Genomic DNA, 25,294 nt, shown 5'->3' with positions numbered 1-25,294 from the left:
ATTACATTGTGTGTGATGCTTGCACATCATCCTCTTTCCTGGGTGTTGTGGTTTCCTCCTAAATACCAAAAAAATGGTTGTTAGATAAAATTGACTTGAGATGATTGAGTATGTCATTCAAGTATGGCTACTATCTTCAAGCTAATATAGCCAGGGCAAGCTTTTGTCTCCCCAGAAACCCTGTGATGGAATAAGCAGGTTCAGAAAATGGGTGGATAGGCGATATTAAAGAAATTAATTCATAATGGCTGAAATTTATTTTTATCCAATTTCTTGAGAAAAATATAAATTTCCAATTCATATGCAATATGGATCACTTTTATATTGATTGAAAATTATCTTACGACAGCCCTGTTGTGTTCCCTGGGAACTGCATGCCACATTACAGTTTCGAACATGCCCAAGCATTCTCAACTGTTGTGGACCATAAGGCTACAGGGAATTCATCCATGTCTTTCCATTCTTAGCCTTGTGATGGGTGGCCTGGTGAGTAAGGGAAGTGCATACAGGAAAACTCTACACAGGAGATGAACAGAGCTCTTCAGGGCCCTGGAGGAGGAAGAGAAGTAGAGAGAAGTTGAGAGCCTCTATATGCAATTAGTGGTATGGGAAAAAGGACACTATCAAGGTGTGGTAAGGCTTTAGCTCTGGGCAACTGGGAAGTGGTGAAGATACACTATATTGCCAAAAGTATTGGGGTGCCTGCCTTTACACACACATGAACTTTACTGATATCCCATTCTTAATACACAGGCTTTAATATGGAGTTGGCCCACCCTTTGTAGCTATAACAGCATCAACTCTTCTGGGAAGGCTTTCCACAAGGTGTAGAAGTATGTTTATGGGAAATTTTTACCATTCTTCCAGGACAGCATTTATGAGGTTAGGCACTGATGCCGGACGAGAAGGCCTGGCTTGCAGTCTCCGCTTTAATTCATCCGAAAGGTGTTCTATCGGGTTGAGGTCAGGGCTCTGTGCAGGCCAGTCAAGTCCCTCCACACCAAACTCGGTCATCCATTTCTTTATAGACCTTGCTTTGTGCACTGGTGCCTGTGCAGTCATGTTTCCATCCCCAAACTGTTCCCTCAAAGTTGGGAGCATGAAATTATCCAAAATGGCTTTGTATCCTGAAGCATTAAGAGTTCCTTTCACTGGAACTATGGGGCCAAGCCCAACCCCTGAACAACAACCCCATACCATAATCCCCCCCTCCACCACACTTTACACTTGGCACAATGCAGTCAGGCAAGTCCCATTCTCCTGGCATCAGCCAAACCAAATACTCATCCATCGGATTGCCAGATACGTCACTCCAGTAGACATGTCTCCACTGTTTTAGAGTCCAGTGGTGGTGTGCTTTACACCACTGCATACGACACTTTGCATTGCACTTGGTGATGTAAGACTTTGATGCAGCTGCTTGGCCATGAAAACCCATTCCATGAAGCTCTCTATGCACTGTTCTTGAGTTTTGGAGGTCTGTAGCTATTGATTCTGCAGAAAGTTGGTGACTTCTGCACACCTCAGTATGCGCTATCCCCGCTCTGTGATTTTATGAGGCCTACCACTTTATGGCTGAGGTGCTGTTGTTCCCAATTGCTTCCACTTTGTTATAATACCACTAACAGCTGACCGTGGAATATTTAGTAGCGATCAAATTTCACGAATGGACTTATTGCATGGTTGGCATCCTATCACGGTACCATGCTTGAATTCACTGAGCTCCTGAGAGTGACCCATTCTTTCACAAATGTTTGTAGAAGCAGGCTGCATGCCTAGGTGCTTGATTTTATACACCTGTGGCCATGGAAGTGACTGGAACACTTGAATTCAATGATTTGGAGGGGGGGTCCCAATACTTTTGGCAATATAGTGTACTGTAGAAATGAGGCCTTGATGGAAGCATGTAATGTAATACACTAGAGGGCATGAGTACCAGGAATGCCTGCTCATCTAAGCAGGAGAAGGAGTAAGGAGGCTAGGAAACTGACCGACAGCAGCAGACCTTCCCATAATGGGTTTTCCAAGGATTAACATTTAAAATTTTACACAGCAAGAGGGCTGCCCTGCAGATGTCACCTCTTTCAGGTAAAGGAGGCCTTGTGGTCCAGGATCTCATAAATGGGAGCTTTAGCCTGGTGTTTCTGTTGCAAAAAAAAGGCATCCATCTGACTACTGATATGACTGTATGACAGGGCTGAAAAACAATCCAAAAGGAGATGGAGCTTGAAATCAGAAAATAATGTGGAGCAAAAGTTTAAACTGATGAAAGAAAAAAGCCAGAGTTATTAGATAAAGAAGTAGAGGAGCAAGAAAATGAATTGTTTTTGATATTGTAGGTCTAAACGAATGGCTCCTTTCAGCATGTTTCGACTTATTGCTGTGCCACGTGGCTAACTGTGCATGCATATGAAACTAGCCACATGGCATTGCAGTGAGTGAATGAGAGAGTAGGCAGTAACATAAAATGAAAAGTTGGGTACTACAGCTCTCTGATGTCAAATGTGCCATGCAATGCATCAAGGGGCACTGGGAAAAAATGTTTGTCTAAGCAAACATAGCATTTTTGCTGTGAAAAGCACTTGGCAAGTTTCACTGATAAACACATGCTTTGCTATAAAATGGATTGATGGAGGAAAGTCCTCTGTTCAGCATTTGACATAATGGCATCTCTAGCTAGGACCAGGTCTGAACAACATTTTACATGGGCCTCCAATTATAACCCCAGACAAAATTTCAATAAGCAATAATAAAATGGAATGAAAATTTAAGTTATATTTTGATCAGATAACTACAATATAATAATAAATGCAATAAGAGAATAAACAATAACCATTTCCAAGACCACAATGAATATTTCTTCAATTGAACAAATGTAAAAATATACATCTAACTCAACTGAGATCCCTGTAAATAAATGAGATTATCTTTGTTAAAAATTAAGCATATGTTAAACTGACAAACAAGATATGTTTAAGTTCAAGTTCAAGCACTTTATTGTCATTGTGTGACACAATGAAATTACTTTTTGTGACAGCCCCGAGGTGCATTTAAAGAAAAGTCAAATAATTCCAAATATCTCATATACAGTGTTAAGTGATCAAGTAACCAGACCAAATTATTATTATTGCTCAAAGTACAGCAGCATAAATTGTTATTGCACCTGTTAATGAATAGTACATTACATATTCCACAGTATATTGTATTACATTAGTATATTGCACATTACCAATATAGCTTATTGCACATGTTCAATTAAAAATGGTCTCAGACTGAGGAGATTCAGAGTTCAGAAAGTTTATGGCAGATGGGGAAAAAGCTCTTTTTTAGTGTGTTTGTGCATACACGGATTGACCTAAAGCGTCTGCCTGACGGGAGGAGCTCAAACAAAGAATTTCCAGGGTGAGTTTTGTCCTTGAGAATGTTTTTGGCCCTTCTCACACAGCAAGTCTTATACGAGAGTTCGAGTGATGGCAGTTCAGTCCCTATAATGGCCTCTGCTGTTTTTACAACCCGCTGCAGGGCTTCTTTAGCAGGCTTGGTGCAGCTGTTGTACCAGGCCATCATGCAGTTAGTTAAGATGCTCTCTATATTGCATCTATAGAAATTAACCAGCACCTGCTGGGTCAGGTCAGCTCTCCTTAGCTTCCAGAGAAAATAGAGGCGTTGTTGTGCTTTGCCTATTATAGCCAAGTTGTTGTCAGCCTAGGACAGGTCCTCTGAGATGGTGACTCCTAGAAACTTAAAGCTGGAAACTCTCTCCACAGCATCTGCATTGATTGTTATCGGACTGTGATTGATCTTTTCAGTGGTCCTAAAGTCCAGAATAACTTCTTTGGTCTTTTTGGTATTTAAGACCAGGTTGTTGGTGTTGCACCATTCTAACCTATATAACTCACTAGTAAGACCCCACCTGCAGTTCTGTGTGCAGATTTGTTCTCCATTTTATGAAAAAGACATAACAGCACTAGAGAAAGTCCAGAGAGAAGCAACTAGGCTGACTCCATGCAATCACCATACTCTGTAGTTCACCATCTTTTCTTGTATCATTCTTTGCAAAGCAAAATTGGCAATGCTTTCTGAACTTGCACTTGTTTGTGTGATATTTAAATCTAAACTGTTGAACCAACATTTTGAGCATATTCTTAATCTGTACAGTGGAAGGCCTTAGGCTATGTTTCATTGAAATTTACACGTTATTTTGAAGTGCCCCACAAGGCATTTTTTGGACTTGGCATAGAAATGCCAAATTGCTCCTCACGGTGCCTTTATTCACTGAAATTTTGGTTTGGGGAAATTATTTAGTAACTTCACCTGCACTGTAATCCAACCCAGTCAGAACTGGGAACCCTGTTAAGTGTAAAATAATCATACCTAGATTTGAATGTTAAGAAAAAATATTAAACCTGCTTAAGCAATCAATAAAAGTATACTAAAGGCAATATCAATAACACTACAATGAACAAAGCACACATTTCTAGAGAAATGCAGTCAACATTAGTTTACACCTTCTTAGAAAGCACACAGAAATCTTATACTAGATTGGAAAATGCACCCGTGGGATAGTGTGAAAGTGCCTGTGCCTGCAGACATCATGACTTCCTGCTTGTCATTTGCCTGTTTTGATCACCTCTTCACTCGTTATTCCTAGACCAAATAAATGCATTTTGTTTCGTTTTATTTTATTTTATTCGTGCATACATAAAATTCCCTGTTGCAGCCTTGACCCACGTACAGTATGTTTCTCAATCAAACCCAGTAGCAAGCCCAACCTGTCAGCTCGTTGCACCCTGCATGTCCTCCCTTGAAAGGTGAGCTGCTATGGACCCTGCCAAAAGGTTTCCAAGGAATGTTATTGTAAGCGCAAATGCTTGGACATGCTTTTCATTGCAGATAAATACCCAAATGATCTAATTTCCATCAGGTGTGCTTTTATAGCAAATGGCACTTGTTCTAATCAAATTTAAGCATCACAAGTCAGCTTTTTATAGAGCACCATTATATTCACCAGCATTTTTGCATTTGTCATATGCAGTAAATGCTTTGACAGATATTCAGTGTCTAAACTTTTGAGTCGAATATAATAAAAGACTTTTGTATTTTATGACTGGCTATATCTGGTGATCAGTGTTCCAACATTAAGACCACTAAAATCCAACCAGGACTCTTAACTTTCACCAAATCACGATATGCTTTAGGCCCACTGAATCTCTTTTCAAATAAGATGAATGGTCCCAGGTACATTCTCAAAACACCTTTACAGCACTGGAAAGAAATGTTAATAGGTTAAAAACTACAAAATGCAACAAAATCAGCATTTACTACTGAAAATATTCTCACCCCTGCAGAGCCTTGGATGCGTATATTAAACCTGCTGTAAGCTGATTCCCTATTAAACACATTTTCTCAGACATTGTGTACCTATTTAAGATTTTGAAGAATAGTGAATTTAATTTTGCTATCATTTTTGTGTGTATTTTAGTTAATATTATTGAAATCATTTTGCTCCATTTCCGAGCCAACTTGTTTTGTATATGGGCTCCACCATTTTGGGAGTACGATTGCCATTACACAACTCCTGATGTTCTTTGGTGTTGTCTCAGAGGTCTCTAATTATATGTCATTAGCACAGCAGATTTAAAGATCGCCATTACTTATCCGAGATTGCGGCTAAATGTAATGAATTATTATTATTATTAATCTTCTTTCCTTGCTTACTCTACCTTTAAAAAACAAATCTTTCTGGTTGCTGATCTTTATGCTCTGAATTTTTAAACTACAATTTCTTGTATTCCATTTTGATTTTGACAACCATATTTTTGACTTTTTGATTACAACCCCAGTATTGTGTTTTGACTACATTTCTTCTTCTGGGCCTTATCATTAAAGTGCATCTCCATCGCAACCATTGAAGTCTTACTGCTGAAGCCCTTTAAATTTATGCTGGATTTGAATTTCCCACTTTCGCAAAACTCAAAATGTATAACTAGAAAAGTCAACAAATACAGAAATGAATTGAGGTTTCATGTTAATAGCACAACATAATCCACCCAGGATCTAGGAGGGCATTTTTTTTTCTCTTTGAGAGTGTATAAAACAGGTCTTGTCATAAAGAAGGAGTTTATGAGGAACCATTTTCCTTGAAGTGAGGCTAATAGCATAATGTCCATTTCCTAAAGGAGCATAATTCTGGCAGTATATCAGGTTTAGGACATGTTTTAATAGCAGAATGAACACAATCAGATATACACAGTAAGGTGAAAAAAGGAGATAAACAACTTTATACTGCTGGAAATTAAAAATTAATGTAAGCATTAGGAAAACAATGCTGCCCAATGTCTAAAAGAAAACCGGAAATTAATGGCCATATAAACAAAACTAAATTCAATTTAAATGAATAGGTTGTACACTCACAACCCCCCATTTAGCACAGAGTGTGTTAATTATGTAGGTTTGCTGCACCTGAACATTATTTCATAGGCCCATTTACCTGTCACATGCTTGAGGCATTTGTACCAAGGAATCAGACAGCTGCTCCTAAAATACAGAATGGGTTTAGGAGGAATCCCATCAGTGCCAGAAGATTTACCATTTATTTTCTTTTTTTTGTTAGCTGTAGCTACTGTAATGTGAGTGGAGCATGTTTGTAATCCATAAACTGGGACGAATTCAGATTCAGTAATAATAAAAAAAAGCATCAGATAGAAATTACAGGGTGCAGGAATCTATTCCTGAAACACTGGTTTCAAGACAGGAAACAACAGTAGGTGTTCAGTGCAAAGCACACCCACACTTCTAATATTGGACACATTTTGCACATGTATTTTCATTCATGCTTTTCCCTGGAATTTACATTCTACTTTTTGATGTATAAATTTCATTTAGATGAATTTTGGAAAAATTTGATTTCACTATCCATTACATTTTTCTTGTTCATATAGTGCTGCTGACTCGTCTATCTCGTGACCTTGCTATTGCATTTATGGTGTCATGATTGTTATAAATTCATGCCTGTGTTATCCCACAGTAGATAATAGTTCTCATTTCATGTAGCATAGTTAGCTTTTGCTCAAAGCTTCTGATTAATGTCTTGTCCTTTCATTCCTGGTTGCCTGGTTATTTTTTAGTCTCCTAGTTTTGACCCATTTATATCTGTGACTTAATTTCTTGGCCTTGTCATTCTCTCTCACTAATCATCAGACATTTAAGTGTCTCTTAACAACGCTTACATATACTGTTCAAGTTTACAGTCAAACCCTTCTTAAGTATAGAAAAAGTTTAGAATTTGTAAAGAAAACTCATGTAGACATGGAGAAATGTATCACATCCACACAGACAGAGACTAGATCAGGCATTGAACTGTAAATAGGATGTGTCACTACCCACAGTACCACAGAGAAGAATATGATTTATACGAAAAAGAAAATTATTTTACAGAAAAATAAGTAAAGAGATTGTAATCATTGAAGATGACTTAATACTAGCACTGATTTTGGTAAATGTAGCCCACTTTTGAAGTGTAAAATCCAGTTCAGGTTTCACTACAAAAATCTTTATTGAACCTCTTGAGCTCTACTGAAGAATTATACCTTTGAAGCAAGCTTGACTTAACGTAACAGGAAAGTCTGACAAGTCTATGATTGATATACATTCTTAACAAAGTCAGAAAAAAGACAAAACCTTAAATCTCTGTGGTTAATTGATAGGCATATGTCGGGCAGATTGGGGGATAATCAAATTGAAAAAGTCTGCCAAAGAACATCACAGTAAACACAGCTAGAGCTTTGAAATATTTTATAGGTATTCTCACCCATGAAACAGAATCAGAGGAAAACAATTTCATATTGTTTGTGCAGCCCCCTCAACTCCCCCCAGCACACTGTGAACATGCCCATCGTAAAGAAAACATAGAAAACACTCACTCTGTGCAAATTCAGAGCTTATCAGTTAACTTAATTTCCATCAGTTCTAGTCCATTGTTAGGCTAAAACCTTAGTTTGCTATAGTAGATACAGAAATTCAGGGGAGTTTCCAAAATGAAACAGTTCCTCTGTTCTTTTCTGGGAGTGTATGTGGTGTTGCCTTAAAATATCTGAGGAGATGCCAAGGTGTACGTGGGTCTGACTGCACTCGAGCACAATCGTAGCTGAACACTGCATTAATCTGGTGTACTGCTCCATGCTCCTGAGCTCTAGTAGGCAAACTAGGTGAACATGATGAGAGTTTAAAAGGAATAAACATTCATGCAGTGTGCAAATACAGTGTATCATTATGTAACGTAGAAATGAAAATAATTACTCCTTATAAGTTACACTTAGAAAATTATCTAACCTGAAAAGAATTAGAAATAAATAAAAATAAATTTTACTTTTACAGGTCTGAGCCTGGTCATGGATTTCAAAGCTAATTTGTGAATTTTTAAAGGAAAAAATGAAGCCCTGCGTAATAAACAGTTTTTTTAAAAGTGGTTAACTATTCCATTTCATAGAAAATAATTTTCCTTTTGATAGCTGTGTATTATTATCATCAACAGTGAGGTAATACATGTTGTATGAAGTATTTCCTTATATATTCATATTAGGTTGACAGCAGCATGGATCCAGATTCTGTTTTTTTTTAGCATAAACCAGTGGCGCAAGCAGAATACTTAACAACATTTTTATTGCGGTTTTAAAAATGCAGAGGTAGAGCTAACAATACTTCTTTCTTTTCATGAAGGGATTCTTTATATTAATCTTTGGGAGTTTGCTGGACTCAAAGGTAAGTGCCTAAGTTCATTTTATCACAAAGATTTTTTCTTTCTTTAAACAATGCGGGTATTAAATAATGAACAGTCATCCTTATTCAGCTTCAATTTGGTTATATTAGCTCTTTCAAATTAAATGTGTCGTCAGGCCAAATATTTGTAGTGGAACTTTCCTTTCAAGACCTGATGCCTAAATGAATCCAGTGACATTATTTAAGTATATTTTTCTTAATTTGGTTTGAATGTTAGCAATGAGTTGATTCTTCTCAGCTTCAGTTTCTGAAAGTAAAAAATGCCAGTTGGCTGCAGGACATGTGTTTTGTGTCTCATGTTCAGTCCTGGGGCACCACTTTGGCTGTAGGCTTTCACATCTAATGGGACGGTCTTATTAATATTTCATTTAATTGTTAGCCCTTTTTCTTGTCTTATTTTCCATTCAGAAAAATGTGTCAGTATGATATATACAGTATATGTAAACTTTAGACTTTAGAAATGTCCACTTTTTTGTCATAGCTTTACACACTTTCCCGTAGTCAACTTTTTCACTAGAGTTTGCTCCTTTAAATTGTTTCCTAATAATTACATTTGGTGACAAGCAATACAGACACAGCATTATATTCAGTTACATGCTAATTAGCAAGTACAAAATTAAATAACCAGAACATTGACAAAGAGCAAAATCTTAAAAGCAGAAAAAAAACAAAAAGTGCAACACACACAAATGTTTTGCTGTATTCAATACAAGTTTAGTAGAACCATTTTGTAATTTCTGGCTGAAACTGGTAAATAACAGCTTGCTTAATGAAGGCAGGAGGAAAAGCAGGAGTTGGTTGAGATCAACACCTGCAGCTCTGGTTTTCCCCAGAAGTTAACTTAACATGCAATGATTTAGGCCTTTAATTATGAGGAGCACATCAACGAACATGACACTGACGTAGCCACCCTCCTTTAGCATTCTGTGTTATTTGCATCTGTGGTTGTGCTGCTTGTCACTAATTGTCAGAATACAATTAAGGAAGCAAATTTAAAGGAAAAAAAATGAATTAAAAATAAAATGGCAAGAGAACGTTAAGCATTTAAAGCTATGACAAAAGCAGCCCCAGATTAACCATGATGGAAAATAAGTATCTGCTTAAGGCACTAAGGTATGGGGGCACCACAGAGTTTTCTTTCCCTAATTTTTTTTAATTGTCCTTGTCTGCTGTGTTCAACTTTAATCTGCATTGTTAAAAAATGACTGTCAAGTATAAATACAGCTGGCTGTGTCCGGAATAGCATTTAACTCATCAGCTGACTTTGTAATGAACACTTAAGATCTTTATTTTATTTTTATTTTTTTTATGGCTTTTTCACATAAACAAGTTAAATTTTAATCTATAATTTAATCTTCAGCATTACCTTACCCCAGAGTCCCTATCGAGGCTGAAGGTCATTGGGACAATGAGGGAGGTAGACACAGCTGATATAACAAGTAAAAAGTTGTATTTATTGCAAAATATATCAAAATATGCACACAAATTATGTAATAATTAAGATGAAAAACTGTTGAGGTATTGGTTGTAATTTTTTGATAGTACTAGGGTGCTTTTCCCCCTGCTTGCTTCACTCGCCCACCCCGATGGGGTGCGTTATGCGCAAGTTACTTCGCGTCTCTGCCTCTCGTGTTGTGAAGAGGGGGGCTGAATGCACGCTAAGGAGATGCGGTTGCTCCTCCGAAACCCTCTCTTAAACGGTGATACAATGGGAAACAAATACAGTTTTTTACCTCCTCTATGCTCGATTAGTTGGCTTGCTGCTGCTGCTTGTGCCACGCTGTGCTTCGAACATTTAAAAGCCTGTACAGCAGCTGTCCTCCTTGTCTCGTGGGACGTTAAAGTGTCTCTGAGAAAATCACATCTCAACCCAAGATTTTTTTATATAATAGAGAGATAGAATGGGGCTTTGTGCTCTCATGGTGACACAACATCCATGTTAATAATGGAAATGTAAAAAAAGTTTTCTTAGTACAATTTACTGCATGCAATAATACTGGGTCTAGCTGAAGAGCCAGAGCTCCATACATCACTGCAGGTCTACTTCGGCTGTTCTAGACAAGCAGTTATAGGACGGGAGTTAAGGTTAATATGGTTAGTATGGTTAATGTGATAAATGGTTAAGGTTAAGGTTAGGGGTTAGTTAATGTTAGTGGTCAGATTTGTTAAGGTTAGGGTTTGGTGTGGTTAGCGTGTCAGGCAGTTTAATTTGTGACAATCTGTAAACATTTATTACCAAACTGCTGATCTAAACATGCGGTGATGTCACTTCCGCCCTGAAACTGCTGGAATTGACCTGCGGTGACTAATGGTGCTGTGGCTCTGCAGATCAATTCATCTAACTGCTTGTACGTGTTGTTTTTCCTCCGCCATTACATTTATATTAAAGTATTTATATAAATGGGTTATCCAACCCTTAATGTATAATGGAAATGACAACAAAAACAAACAAACAAACAAAAAAAAAAAAACACATTCACCACATGGCACGCACCTTAAAAAAATCAATCCATTTTTACTGAGCCTTGAAGAATCAACCCTTAAGTAAAAAGAATGCTTAGCCTGCTTTCTGTCTCCCTACCAAAAAAAAAATTGCTGTGACAAATTGGAATCACGGTCAATTCCTCTGCCTGTGGATCACTCCTCAGTCGCTTTAATTCTTCACGTAATGATCTTTCCCTGGTCAACCATCACCTGACCCAAGTCTAACACCCCTCTCTGTCCCTGGTCACACACCTAGCCCAAATGATATCTCTGACGATCGCTCCTCACATGCGCCTAATTTGCCGACACTGCAGCACACCCCTCATCACCCCTGTCCCGTATACCCGCGACCGTCATCCGTCATACGCCAGTTTAGGGTTGGGCAACATCACTTCTGGAAGGCTACAGAGGCTGCAGGTTTTTGTTCCATCCCAGTTTCTTAATGAGAAGTCAATTATTGCTGATGAAGCACTTATTGCTCAAGTGACATTTTGATGCTGCATTTTGGTGGTCTTGATTGTTAAGGCTCCCCACTCTTAATTGCTTATTTTGGTATTAAACAGCTGCATTCACTGTTATTAATTTTATTGTTATTAACAATAAGATGCAAATGACAAAGGATCCAGCAGTTCTCTGTCTAACTTGTTTCCCATATACAATCTGTGTTGATTCATCCTGCACTGTTTGGTTGAATATACAATTTGACAGACTAAAAATTAACGGTTTTAGGCTTCAAATCATTTGGATGATATCCTTGGAAAGGAAAAAATCTGCGATGTAAAAACCTAACATTGCAGACTAACAAACCATAAAATGAAATATTGTTTTAAAATTAAGCAATTGGGTTGGAATGAAAACCTGCAGCCATTGCGGCCCACCAGGACTGACATTGCCCACCCCTGCTCCAGTTACTTACTACACTGCACCACAACTCCTAAACACTATGATTGCACAAGAAAAATGCCCAACATACCTGGATAAGTGTCTCTCCTTGCACTGCCGTTCCCAAGGTTTCTTCCATTTTTCCTCTAGTAGGGTTTTTTTTTTTTTGGGAGTTTTTTCTTGTCTTCTTTGAGTGTCAAGGCTGGGGGGCTGTCAAAAGGCAGGGCCTGTTAAAGCCCATTGTGGCACTTCTTGTGTGATTTTGGGCTATACAAAAATAAATTTAATTGTCTTGTATAGTGACTAATTGATTTGTGCACTCCTTGGAATGAAAACCTGCAACCACTGTGGTATCCTGGGAAGTTGGCAACTACTTGTCTAGAGGATAGCCATCACCCTTGGACCCTTAGTGACACACTTGTGTAGGTTGATCACATGACTACAAGTGCAGGTTATCTGTGTCGTCACACATAAACTACAAAGAATTGATTGTGAAGATGTACATGCAAAACCTTATTACTAAGCAGTGGAATTTACCACTGTATTTTTGGGATCGTTTCCTCCTAGACAGGCTGTCTCACAGAAATCTAACTCTTTTCAGGGACTGTTTGACATGTCTGAAGGCTCTTCATTTACTGTTTTACAGTATGCAGCCTAGAGATTCTGTATTTATCATATTTTGAATTAGTAGTCTGCGGAGGGTTGGCACCCTGCCCAGGATTGGTTCCCTGCCTTGTGCCCCGTGTTGGCTGGGATTGGCTCCAGCAGACCCCCGTGACCCTGTGTTCGGATTCAGCGGGTTGGAGAATGGATGGATGGATGAATTAGTAGTACCCACAACAAGACAATAATTCGATTTATTAATTTTGTTTTAGTGGTAGGCCAGGTAGCTTACAGTACATTTTATGCTTGCTAATGATTCTATGCAGCATAATAAAGTGTATTCTTCATTTTTAACAATATACTTTAAATGTTTTACTACAGGTGCGAAATGCCTTATTAAGAAAATTCTCATTACAAAAATGGAGTTCACAGCAAACACGGGTAAGAACTTACATTTTTAACTCCAAATAAGAAAAATAATATGTAAATTCAAATATATGAGAATTTTCTATTAATTCTCTCTGGGGTGTAAAAACCATGCCATTGGCTGATCAGGTCAGGGAAGAGCAGAGAGCCACAAGGGGTCAAAGTCTGTGCTGGCACGCTTCAGCCAAAGAATATGATCTTCTGTAACAAGCCTGACCAAGTCGGAGGTGTGAATAACACAACACAATCAGAGCTGCATTTGAGGTCTAAATGTGTTCAGACCACTTCCCCAGGCTTGTAAATGGCAGCAAGCCATTTATGGAACTGCTGATTTGACCTATTTATCAGCAAGTGCATCAAATCCTGGATCAATCCCACAATATCTGCCAGAGTATGTTGTGAACTGATGACCCCAATAGTCAATCTTCCATGCTGTTGATAATGGCTGTCTATTGTTAGTGTTAGTTGAGCTTAGAGCTAAGAGGAAGAGGATAATGGTTCTGTGTCTGGGAAGAAGAGAGTTTAAGTATTTCACATATAGAATGAAAGATGAGAAGTCAAAGGGAAAGAGAATTAGAAGATGACGTTTGAGGTGTCGGGTGCAATCTCAATCATATTTCTTAACTAATACTAAGCCCATATATAGCTGAAAGATGTTTTCATGTTTATAAATTTGATTCTAACGTCTTCTTGGTGTAGAAAAAAAATGTTTTTCCAAACCTACCTGATTTGTTGTATGGAATGGCCCAATATGATGATTCCCACTTGTAAATGGTTCTTGGGTCAGTTCTCAATGCAGAACATTTTCAGTTTGTGCTCATTGACTCCCCTTTTCAATTCCACCAATCTGGAGACTGAGAGTGCCATTGCAAAACTTTCATTTTGTGTTCTTGCAAAGCTTTTGCTTTATTTAGATATTAATGATGTCTTTAAAAGTAAACCTGTTGCACTATTGGGCAGATGTGACCACAATCAGATCTATTGTCCTCCCACCTATAGGCCTGTTATTAGCTGCCAACAGCTGTCAAAGTTCTTGTGCATCTTTGTATTTGTTTTTTTATTTTATATTGTTGCTATTTCTTATGAAAATTTATTTTTTTCAATCCTAATTTCCCATTGGGGACAAATAAAGTTCTTTCTATGTATGTATAGGGTCATTATCTTGTTAAAAGGTCCATCCACAACCAAATTTCAAACTAAAATTTCCTGATATGTAATGCAATTCATTCTTCTGTTAATCTTGGCACTTGTAATAAAACAGCCCTAAAGCACCAGTGATCCCCCACCATATTTCATCACGTATGTAGTCCCCTTTATGTGTGACAATCACCAAAAAGTTCAATTTTCTTTTTTTCTGGCCACAACACATGATTCCATTAGTAGTTCCATTGATGCACTGGCAAACATCAGGCACTGCATTCTGGGGCTTTTTTCATGAAACTCTTCCAAAAGGATTCTTGTCATGGAGATGGTATCTAATAGTTGATTTTGAAATAATATAAAGGCAGATTTCAAACAGACTGTGCAATTGTAAAACTATGATCTTTGGATTTTTCCTTTGCCTCAATTGCCATCATTCTCATTCTACCCTTGTCACAGTGCGCTCATGAGTTCTCTTCCTGGTAAACGTTCAACTGTATCCATGATTGTGCTTCGATGTGTTTTCAGCTGCCTATGAATTTTACATTTGCAAAGTGACTTACAAAAGAGATCAACATAACCCAGTAAATATCAGTCTGGGGGGCAGTTTTGAAACAAGTGTTTCAGAACAAGGTTGCAAAATTGATTATCACAAGTATTAAGAAGAGCTAGGGTTGTTGCTACTTGCTAGGTCCGCTGCTATCTTTAATTTATATAATTGACTTGGATAGGAATATAGATAACAAGCCGGTTAAGTTTGCAGGTGATACCAAGATAGGTGGATTGTCAGATAATCTGTAATCCGTTGAATTGTTATAGAGGGTGCCTGCCTTGGACAGATCTGTGGCAGATGAACTTTAACGTCAGTAAATGTAAATTATTAGACATAGTAATAAAAATATGGGGTTTGAATACACAATGGGAGGTCTGAAAATCGAGAGTACACCTTATGAGAAGGATTTAGGAGTCGTAGTGGACTTGACACTATCAACTGCCAGACAGTGTTCAGAAGAAACTAAGAAGGGTAACAGAATGTTAGGTTATATAGCAAGATGTGTAGACTACAAGTCCAAGGAGGACCAAAGTTTATAATGCACTGGTTAGACCACAGTTTGGAGTACTGTGTGCAGTTTTGGTCCCCAGACTACAAAAATGACAGCGTTAGAAAAAGTCCCGAGAAAAGCATCTAGACTGATTCCAGGGCTACAGAGGATGAGTTATGAAGGAAAGATTAAGAGAGCTGAGCCTTTTCAGTTTAACCAAAAGGAGATCAAGAGGGGACATGAGTGAAGTGTTATGAATTAGTACAGTGGATTGAGACTGTTACTTTAAAATGAGTTCATTTGAGGAGACACTGTTGAGGGGACACATTCTTGTCTAGATTGTTCTATTCTTATTTCGTATTCTATATGCTTGTTTTTACCCATTTCATTTAGGACAGTTAATAATTCTATAGCTGACTAATCTCTCTTTATAACATGCAAAGGCATTCCACTTACTTTCTGAGAGATTAAAAGAGAATATTAACTGTTTAGGGTGCTCTCTCCACTGTCAGTGAAATAATGAGCTGTAGATAAAACATTAAGGACTTCTGTTAATCATCTCAGACAAAGAGTATAAACTAGCATAAAAAACATTGAAACAGATGATATGTATGGGACTCAACTGTTTGGGACTCATTCTGCTTTTCCGGATCTATTCCATTAAGATTTCTACTCTAGGATTGTGTAGTGTAAGGCCTTTAACTCCATTGTTTGATTGCCAATTGAAATGGCTGCTTGACTTCCTCCAGAAAAACTAGGAAAGAATAAACTCAGATATATTGGCTCCAGATGAGTTTCTTTTAAAAACAAATCAAACTTGATTGCATTTGCTAAAAATCATCTGTTATCTATGTTAAGAAATAAATCTGCCCTTTTCTAAGCCAGCTGACTAATATTCAACCTGCTGATGACTTCACTTGTGAGTAGGAAGGAGGACGTCATGAAAAAGAGTAGAAAACTGGTCATCAATAAGCCCACTGCTTAGAAGATATTGGTAATCAGCGTAATTAGAGCTGTGCTCAGCAGTCTGGGCGTCTTTCTTTGCACACTGTTTTTTTTTTCCTCTCTCTGTTATCTTTTCTCTGTGCTTACGCATGTCATCCAATACACATTTGTTATACAAAATTAAAGCAAAGTAGAGGGCTGCTTTGCTTGACCGCAGAGAGCTGGACATGTGTTTCATTTTTTTATTCCTTCTGATGATGTCTTTGTGGTTTCTCATTCTTTCTCAGCATAGATGTCGATTCCCAGTTATCACAGCTAGTTTCTTGTCTTAGCTCGTTTTTTCTCCAGTTTTTTCCACATCATCTTGCCCTGCGTTCAGACGAAAACAGACTCTCTCCCCATTATGTAGCTTTCCAGTATGTTTCCAATTCATTCTCTATTTATAGGGGCTGAGTAATTTCACATTAAAAGGAGGCTTCTGCTCATCCTCATTAGTAAATGCTTGTCCTATACATGTAGTCACTGAAAATTGATAGTTTGTTTTTAAAAAAAGGAATTAAAAAAGGAATATTTGCAAAAACAAAAAATCTCAAAATTCAGTTGCCTTCCTTGATAGGTCTTCTAGAACAGGGGTAGGCAACGTCGGTCCTGGAGTGCCACAGTATGTGCAGGTTTTTGTTCCAACCCAGTTCCTTAACGAGAACTCAATTATTGCTGATGAAGCACATATTGCTTAAGTGACATTTTAATGCTTCATTTTAGTGGTCTCGCTTGTTAAGGTTCTCCAACCTTAATTGCTTATTTCAATCTTAAACTGCTGCATTCAGTGTTTTAATTGCTCCTTATTAGCAATAAGATGTAAAAGACAAAGCAGCCAGCAGTTCTCCAGCTAGCTTTTTCCAATTACATCTGTGTGTGTTCATCATGCACGGTTTGATTTAATAAAACACTTAATAGAAAAATGTGACAGACTGAAAATGATCTGTTTTATGCTTCAAATCATTTGGATGATATCCTTGGAAAGGAAAAAAATCTACAATATAAAAGCCTTACATTGCACAGACTAACAAGCCATAAAATTAAATAAGGTCTGAGATTGGCAATGATTGGTTTCTAATTAAGCAATTGGTTTGGAATGAAAACCTGTAGCCACTGCGGCTCACCAGGACCGACATTGCCTACCCCTGTTTTACATCTTATTGCTAATAAGGAGCAATTAAAACACTGAATGCAGCAGTTTAAGATTGAAATAAGCAATTAAGGTTGGAGAACCTTAACAAGCGAGACCACTAAAATGAAGCATTAAAATGTCACTTAAGCAATATGTGCTTCATCAGCAATAATTGAGTTCTCGTTAAGGAACTGGGTTGGAACAAAAACCTGCACATACTGTGGCATTCCAGGACCGACGTTGCCTACCCCTGTTCTAGAAGATATCACCAGGTAACAGAATGTGGCTTTTCTTTGGTCAAGTGAATATTGGTCAGTCTTACTATTTTTATTCATGTTGAATTCAAATACCTAATCAAACTTTCTTCATCATGCAAGGTGTAACAGAAAGGTGCTATATTGGCACCTGACCCGACACAGACAGATGTGGGAGGCACACTGATAAAACAAATAAAAGTTTTATTTCAATTTCTTCGCCTGTGGGCAACGCCTTCCCTATCCCCACAGGCACAACACAGTCCCACAAACAAAAACACAACACTCTTCCTCTTCTTCCACCACTCCTCTTCGTCAAGCTTTGTCTCCCTCCTCCCGACTCTGGCTCCTCGAGTAGTGGCTGCAGGCTTCTTTTATAGCACCCCCGGATTTGCTCCAGGTGCTCGTTGACCTACTTCAGGCTGCATTTCCGGGTGTGGCTACAGCCCAACAGGGATGAGCTCCAGTGTTCCACCATTGTGGCCCTGATGCAACCCAGAGGGGATGCCAGCAAGTGTTCCGGGGAATATAGGTTGAAGCCCATGGGTGTTCCCCCGGATCCAGTTTCAAAGGGGCATCCCGGCTGCCCGCAACCAAGGATTTTAAGTGACGCGTGATTAAAATTTACAATAAACGTATATTAACACTATAAACACATCTCGCCTAAAAGGTAGAATTGTACGATTTTCTGCTGTACTTGGCCTCAGGAATGTCCCTCTAAAGCAGGGGTTCCCAACCTGGGGTGCAAGAAGACATTTCAGGGTGTGCGACAAAGAGGAAGGCTGTGTAACAATTTGTCAAAATTGAGAGAGCTGCGTTGTCTGACTTTACCATGGTGCAATCAGTGTCTGGAAGGGCGAAGTCATTTGCAGGACCTTTATTAGTTCATTTTCTATTCCCATAATAATAGTAATACATTTTATTTATACTGATGATATGAAAATAATCAAACATTGCACATACAATTGTCACCAATGAATGAGCTGCAGAAATGAGTGTTCTTGTGGGCTCCTAGCTGCAGTGGGGCGTTCGGAAAAGTGAATAACTTTTTTTAAGAGAATGGAATTTGGATCATGCAATGATCTGTAGAGAAGTGCAATCCCTGTTCATACAACGTCACTGACCTTGAGGTCTGATTGACATTTTTGTCAAGGTAGGACAAGGGGGTCTGAATTATATGAAGAACCTGCTGCCTTCACTTAAACCATGAACTCCTGCTGGCGGTCCTGTCTTTAGCGCAGCAATTTTAATTGTGCAGCACGTCTGTTTTTGAACTGCAGTGCATGGGGGACAAAGCTTGTCGACGGCATTTCATTGCTTAGCCTTCCAGCACCCATTGCTTCATGGGGCTCTCCAATTCCCCAAATCCCTCAGTTGTTGATCGTGTGTCATTTCCTCACCGCACTTTATTCTTCGTGGGATACCCCAGTCCCAGATTGACAATTGAGTGTCTAAGCTTCAAGGGGGTCAGATTTACAAGATTATTGAGAGTTATAAAGGTACATTGCTCAATTTATATTTAAATTGTATGCACTGAGTTAAAAGCTTATTTCTTTAGCTCAGTTTGTTCACCCAGAGCGCTATACGTGTTTCAATTTGTGGTTCAAAAATGAGAAATTTGACTTCTTCATCTTCAAAAGTGATATTACTTTTGTAGGGTTAGTGAACATGAATCAAACATTTTCTAGTGGTGCAAGGTATAGAAAAGGCTGGGAACCCATACATTCAACTCGACTTTCCTGGTGATCTGTGATTATCTCTGGTAGATTGTTGAATTCATGATATTTTTCACCATGATGGATTTTTTGGTAAATTGTTGCTGGTGGATCTGCACTGATTTTGAAAACGTATCATTTAGCATTGCTAAACTAAAGAAACTAAATCAAGGAAGGGTGCAGTCTTCATTGAAACCATGCCAGTTGCATATTCTTACTCTGTATAGTGCACTGTACACATTCATATGTACTGTATTATATACAATGATAGTTATAATAATAATGAATTTGCCAAATTAATTTATAGCAATAGGCAAAGAAATGTATATTTAAAAGTGTTTTAAACAATAATAGCATGATCGATCATAGTTGGAGAAAGTGTGAGAAGTACTATAAGATCTGGAAACAGACCTTTTCCATATACACATGTACACTAAGTAATAATCATAGGCTATTTAACTGTTACTGATGAAAGATGGCAAAATCTGAGTATGGCACTACTGTGCATGTGAAAATGTACTACAACAACTACTACTCTGAATGAGTGCTGTCCACCAAGTTAAAGATGGTACCTATTCAAGAAAAAGACAGGTTCCTTCTGGCCACAAGACCCCTGTCTAAGCTTTGGCCTGAATTCCATCTCCCGTTTTCTCCAATACCATTATAGGAGGTACCGTAGTTAAGGATCTGCACATAAAAAATTCAGTTGTGCAGCCATGTGCTTCTTTTGTTTCCTGTAATAATATTAGTTGATGCAAAGATAAATATGCAGACAAAAGGCTATTTAGTACAGAAGGATAAAAATAAATAAATAGATAAGAAATATGTACATAATACAGACGCTGTCTAAAGAAAAACAATGGAAGCTTAAAATAGCCCTCATGTGAACTTTTTCAGCCTCTACCTGAACAGCATTGCACAAGTTTAGTATCTGCTTTGACATAAAAATTGAGGGTCCCTTTTTATCATTTAGAGGGGATTTAGAAAGTATCCAGACCCCTTCACTCTCTGCACACTGTATTGTGTCATAGATTTAATTTTAAATGAATATGTTTGCCATTTTGCCCATTAATCTGCACTCAGTAACCTATAACAACTAAGTGAAAACATGTTTTCAGATAGGTTTGCAAATTTATTAACAAACAAAAACTGAAATCCCTCATTCCTATTATAAGTATTCAGTCACCTAACTCTGTACTTTGAAGTAGCCTCTTTGGCAGCAGTTACAGCTTTGAGTCTTCTTGTTAAGTCTGTACAACTTCGTAAACCTGGTTTTGGTGCAGTTTATTCCATTATTCTTAGCAGATCTTGTCGAGCTCCATCAGACTGGATGGAAGCCATCTGTAAACTGCCATCTTCTGGTCTCTCCACTGATATTCTATAGGTTTTAAGCCTGGGCTTTGGCTGGCCCACTTTAGCGCATTGTCAATGTGCTAAAAGTCTCGGTCTGATGTCATGTGCACTCTGGAGCAGGTTTTTTCCAGGGACCTCTCTGTTTTCGGCTGCATTCATTGTTCCCCCAATTCTGAACAGTCTTCCTGTCCCTCTACTCCCATAGGTATGATGTTGCCATCACTATGCTTCATTGTAAGGATGCTATTAGTCAGCTGATTAGCAGTGCTTAGTCTTCGCCAGACATAGTGCTTGGAGTTCTGCCTAAAGAGTTCACTTGGTGTCTCATCAGACCACAGATTTTTTCCTCATGCTCTCAGAGACCTTTAAATGCTGTTTGGCAAACTCCAGGTGGGCTTTGTTGTGCCTTTTACTCAAGAGTATCACGAGTAGGTTCTACCTGAATAATGGAGTGCTTCTTGGATGGTTGTCCTTCTGACTGCTGTCTCATTTCAGCAGAGGACGTCTGAAGCTCTGTTAGGATGACCACAGAGTTCTTGGTCACATCCCTGCCTAGTTACTCAGTTTGACCAAACAGCCAATTCTAGGAACAGTCTTGGTGAATCCAAATTTCGTCCATTTCATTGAGGCCACTGGGCTCATACAACTTGATCACTGAAGTCTACAGAGAGATCCTTGGGCTTCATGGCTTGGTTTTTGTCCTGACATGTAGAGTGGTTTTGTGGGACTTTAGATATAGATGCGTGTGCCTTTCTAAGAGATGGCCCATCAATTCAGTTTGCCACAGGTGGACTCCAATCACGTTCTAGACACATCTCAAGAATAATAAAGTAAACCTGACCACAATCTGTGCTACAGCAAAAGTTCTGAACACTGATATGAAGGAGAGATTTCAGTCTTTAATACACTTTTAATAAATTTCCAACCCTTTCTGAAAATGTTTTCACTTTATCATTATGGGTTACTGAGTGTAGACTGAAATGGTGAATTTATCCATTTAAAATTAAATCTGCAACACAAAAAAACTGTAAAGAGGTCCGAATACTTTCTGTATTCATGGAATATTCTTTTGCTCACAATTCTACAAAGGTTTTGTCTGTGTGCTTCCTCAACAGACTCAGACACTCATAAATTTACAAGATTTAAACAGCTTTTCCATTGTGAATTTCCAATTTAAAGCATCTCGACCGAATGGCTAATGGTAGTTTAGAATTAATTTCACCCTGCACATCAGATTAAGAGTTTAATTGTCTTAAAACAAATTTAAAGGTGGAGTACAGTATAGCACTTGATCAAAAATGAAACCCAAAAGAGGCAATCAAAAAATACCCTTATCAGAACAAAAGGAATAAATGTATTCATTTTTTAAATCATTCTTTTTTTGTTTTTACAGACTGTATCAAGCTATAAGAATATATCAAGGTCAACAAAGAAATTCTGAGGCAAATGCTGAAACCTTTCATGATTTTGGGATTTTATAAGGTGTTGTATTCATTTTTGTGGTAATCTAATATTTACTTATTTATCTGCCTATTTATTTATTTAATGGGCTTCGGCAAAGAGACAAATAAAGTTCAGTCTATCTATCTATCTATCTATCTATCTATCTATCTATCTATCTATCTATCTATCTATCTATCTATCTATCTATCTACAGTATATTGTGGTTTTGGACATCTTTAGTGACCATTTCTCTAATATTATTGCTCTGCCATTTTGTTGATTGTTTTCTTATAATACAGCTGTGGTGTTCATAGTGATAAAGTCCCACAGTCACTATGTAGTTTCTGGCTGTCACTCCACGTGATGTCATTGAGCTTCCACTATTTAAGATGGCAGCGTGCTAATGCATGCTACTGCATCCTGATTTTTAGACTTGTGATAAAAACAAAAAGGGAATTAGCTAGCAATTCCCATCTATTAAGTAATTAGCATTTCACTTTAAGTATTTTGACATTTTGGCTTTTGATCCTTGTTTGTTTTTCTTGTTTAACATCTTATGGTTCTTGTGGTATTTCTTTGTCCTGTTTTGCCACTTTACCCATTCTGGCATTACAAAAAATTCATGTTATGCTTTTTAAAGTAGTTTTTCATTCTATAAATTTTAAAGTGAGTTATATTGACAATTAGGAAAATCATCAACAAAATAACAACCTCTTTCAGGCAGTTATGTTTATGATATTAGTGTTTAAAATACAGTAAGGTCTTTGTATTTGTATGGGATACATGTCTGTGCCACCCATGAGTATTATTGTTCTCACTTAAACATGCAGTTTTAAATGTTTTTGACCTAAATGAATTCAATAAATGTACAATATTTAAAATAGATAACCAAAATATTTAATGTTATGTAAAAGAGGTTTAGATCCATAATTAACAAATATTCATTCATTCATTCATTCATTTTGCACTGCTTATCCAAAGTCAGGTTGCGGGGGCAACAGTCTTAGCCATGTGGGCCAAACATTGATTTCCCCAGCCACATTTGCCAACTCACATTCTGGATCCCAAGGCCATCTGGCAGATATAATCCTCCCTGCGAGTTCTGGGACTTCCCCCCGAACCACGTCAATTGGCTTCTCTCGATGTGAAGGGTCAGGAGCCTCTCCTGAATGTCAACACTTCTCATCTTATCTCTAAGGGAGAGCCCAACCAGCCTGCAGAGAAAAGACATTTCAACCACTTGTACCAATGATCTCATTCTTTCAATCATTACCCAAAACTCATAACCATAGGTGAGCGTAGGGATGTAGATTTGCTTAACTGCTAAATCGAGAGCTTTGCCTTCTGCCTCAGCTCTTTCTGTGAATATGTATATATTTATTTATATATACTGTATATACATTGTAGCCCTCCAGGCAGGCACCGCTGCCTCAACCCGACACAGACAAGTGTAGGACACAAGTTCAAAACAACTTCAAGTCCCTCGGATCATTTTTGCTCAAACCTCCTATTGGTTTACTCTTTATCATAAGGGTTTAATTTCCTGCACAAAACATGGTCCAAAATGACCCACAAATTAGGGTTTTTGGGCCTACAGGGCCAAAAAATAGGGGAGAACCCCAAAAAGTTTGACATCTTACATAACTTGCAGTATATCATACTGAATGTTGGATTTTTCTTATACAGGGAAGTCGGGCAGTGCCAGACCAAAAGAAGCTGAAGTAATTTCAAAATGTTCATGAGGAATTCTTATGAACACAAAAAGAATCAAAAATACAACTTAGATGACATATACAACCTAAATGGTGACATCAACTCATCAATTGGCTTCCACAAAATCCATTATTCCGCGAATACAGAGACCTGACTATAAATTACCACAATGTAGGACCACAATACAACATTTTGAGTGAGTAAATGTGGTCTCTGATGTGATGGCCCCTTGTCCATGGTTAATTTCAGCCCATCATGTTCTCCTGCAACTGAATTTTACAAAATAACTGAATGAATAAAACCTGAAAACAAAATTTACAAAAAAAAAAAAGAAACTCTAAATTTATTTGTCCATAATATATCTTTTCTTCTCACAGGGACCTACATCATGGAAAAGGACATTTACAGAAAAAACATACAGATTTTTTATTTACGATTAACCATTTATATTATTTATGATAAACAAATGTGATACTGAGTTAAATATGCAAACATAGTTGTGAAAGACACCTACAGTGTTTTTTATTACCCTAAGTTCTTGTCTATAAGCCGCAGCTTATCTAAGGAAAAAAGTTGTGAAAATGAAAAAATAGAATATCGGCTTATACATAAGTCCGGCTTATACAGTAATCCCTCCTCCATCGCGGGGGTTGCGTTCCAGATCCACCCGCGAAATAAGAAAATCCACGAAGTAGAAACCATATGTTTATATGGTTATTTTTATATTGTCATGCTTGGGTCACAGATTTGCGCAGAAACACAGGAGGTTGTAGAGAGACAGGAACGTTATTCAAACACTGCAAACAAACATTTGTCTCTTTTTCAAAAGTTTAAACTGTGCTCCATGACAAGACAGAGATGACAGTTCTGTCTCACAATTAAAAGAATGCAAACATATCTTCCTCTTCAAAGTAGTGCGTGTCAGGAGCAGAGAATGTCACATAGATAGAGAAAACAATCTCTAGCAAACAAATCAATTGGGCTGTTTGGCTTTTAAGTATGCGAAGCACCGTGGCACAAAGCTGTTGAAGGTGGCAGCTCACACCCCCTCCGTCAGGAGCAGGGAGAGAGAGAGAGAGAGAGAGAGAGAGAGAGAGAGAGAGAGAGAGAGAGAGACAGAGTTTGTTTTTCAGTCAAAAATCAATACGTGCCCTTCGAGCTTTTAAGTATGCGAAGCACTGTGCAGCATGTCGTTTCAGGAATCAGCTTTACAAAAGATAGTAACATGAAGATAATCTTTCAGCATTTTTAGACGAGCGTCCGTATCGTCTAGGTGTGCGAACAGCCCCCCTGCTCAATCCCCATACGTCAGGATCACAGATAGTCAGCGCAAGAGAGAGAGTA

At 38.1% G+C, this 25,294-nt stretch overlaps 1 protein-coding gene across 1 annotated transcript in view; it reads left to right on the top strand.

The window, feature by feature from the left end:
* LOC114648027 (adhesion G protein-coupled receptor F5-like) overlaps window positions 1–25,294 on the top strand; it is a 395,766-nt gene that overhangs the window by 16,555 nt on the left and 353,917 nt on the right. The window contains exons 6-9 of the mRNA XM_028796807.2: window positions 8,719–8,760; window positions 13,129–13,188; window positions 22,188–22,276; window positions 24,328–24,484. Coding sequence (XP_028652640.2) covers window positions 8,719–8,760; window positions 13,129–13,188; window positions 22,188–22,235 — 150 coding nt within the window. The 3' untranslated portion in view covers window positions 22,236–22,276; window positions 24,328–24,484. The remainder of the gene's footprint in view (window positions 1–8,718; window positions 8,761–13,128; window positions 13,189–22,187; window positions 22,277–24,327; window positions 24,485–25,294) is intronic.

Source organism: Erpetoichthys calabaricus, chromosome 3 (genome assembly GCF_900747795.2).
Source record: "Erpetoichthys calabaricus chromosome 3, fErpCal1.3, whole genome shotgun sequence".
Taxonomy (NCBI): domain Eukaryota; kingdom Metazoa; phylum Chordata; class Cladistia; order Polypteriformes; family Polypteridae; genus Erpetoichthys; species Erpetoichthys calabaricus.
Note: the sequence above shows the minus strand (reverse complement) of the source record. Positions and strands in the feature narration are given on the sequence as shown.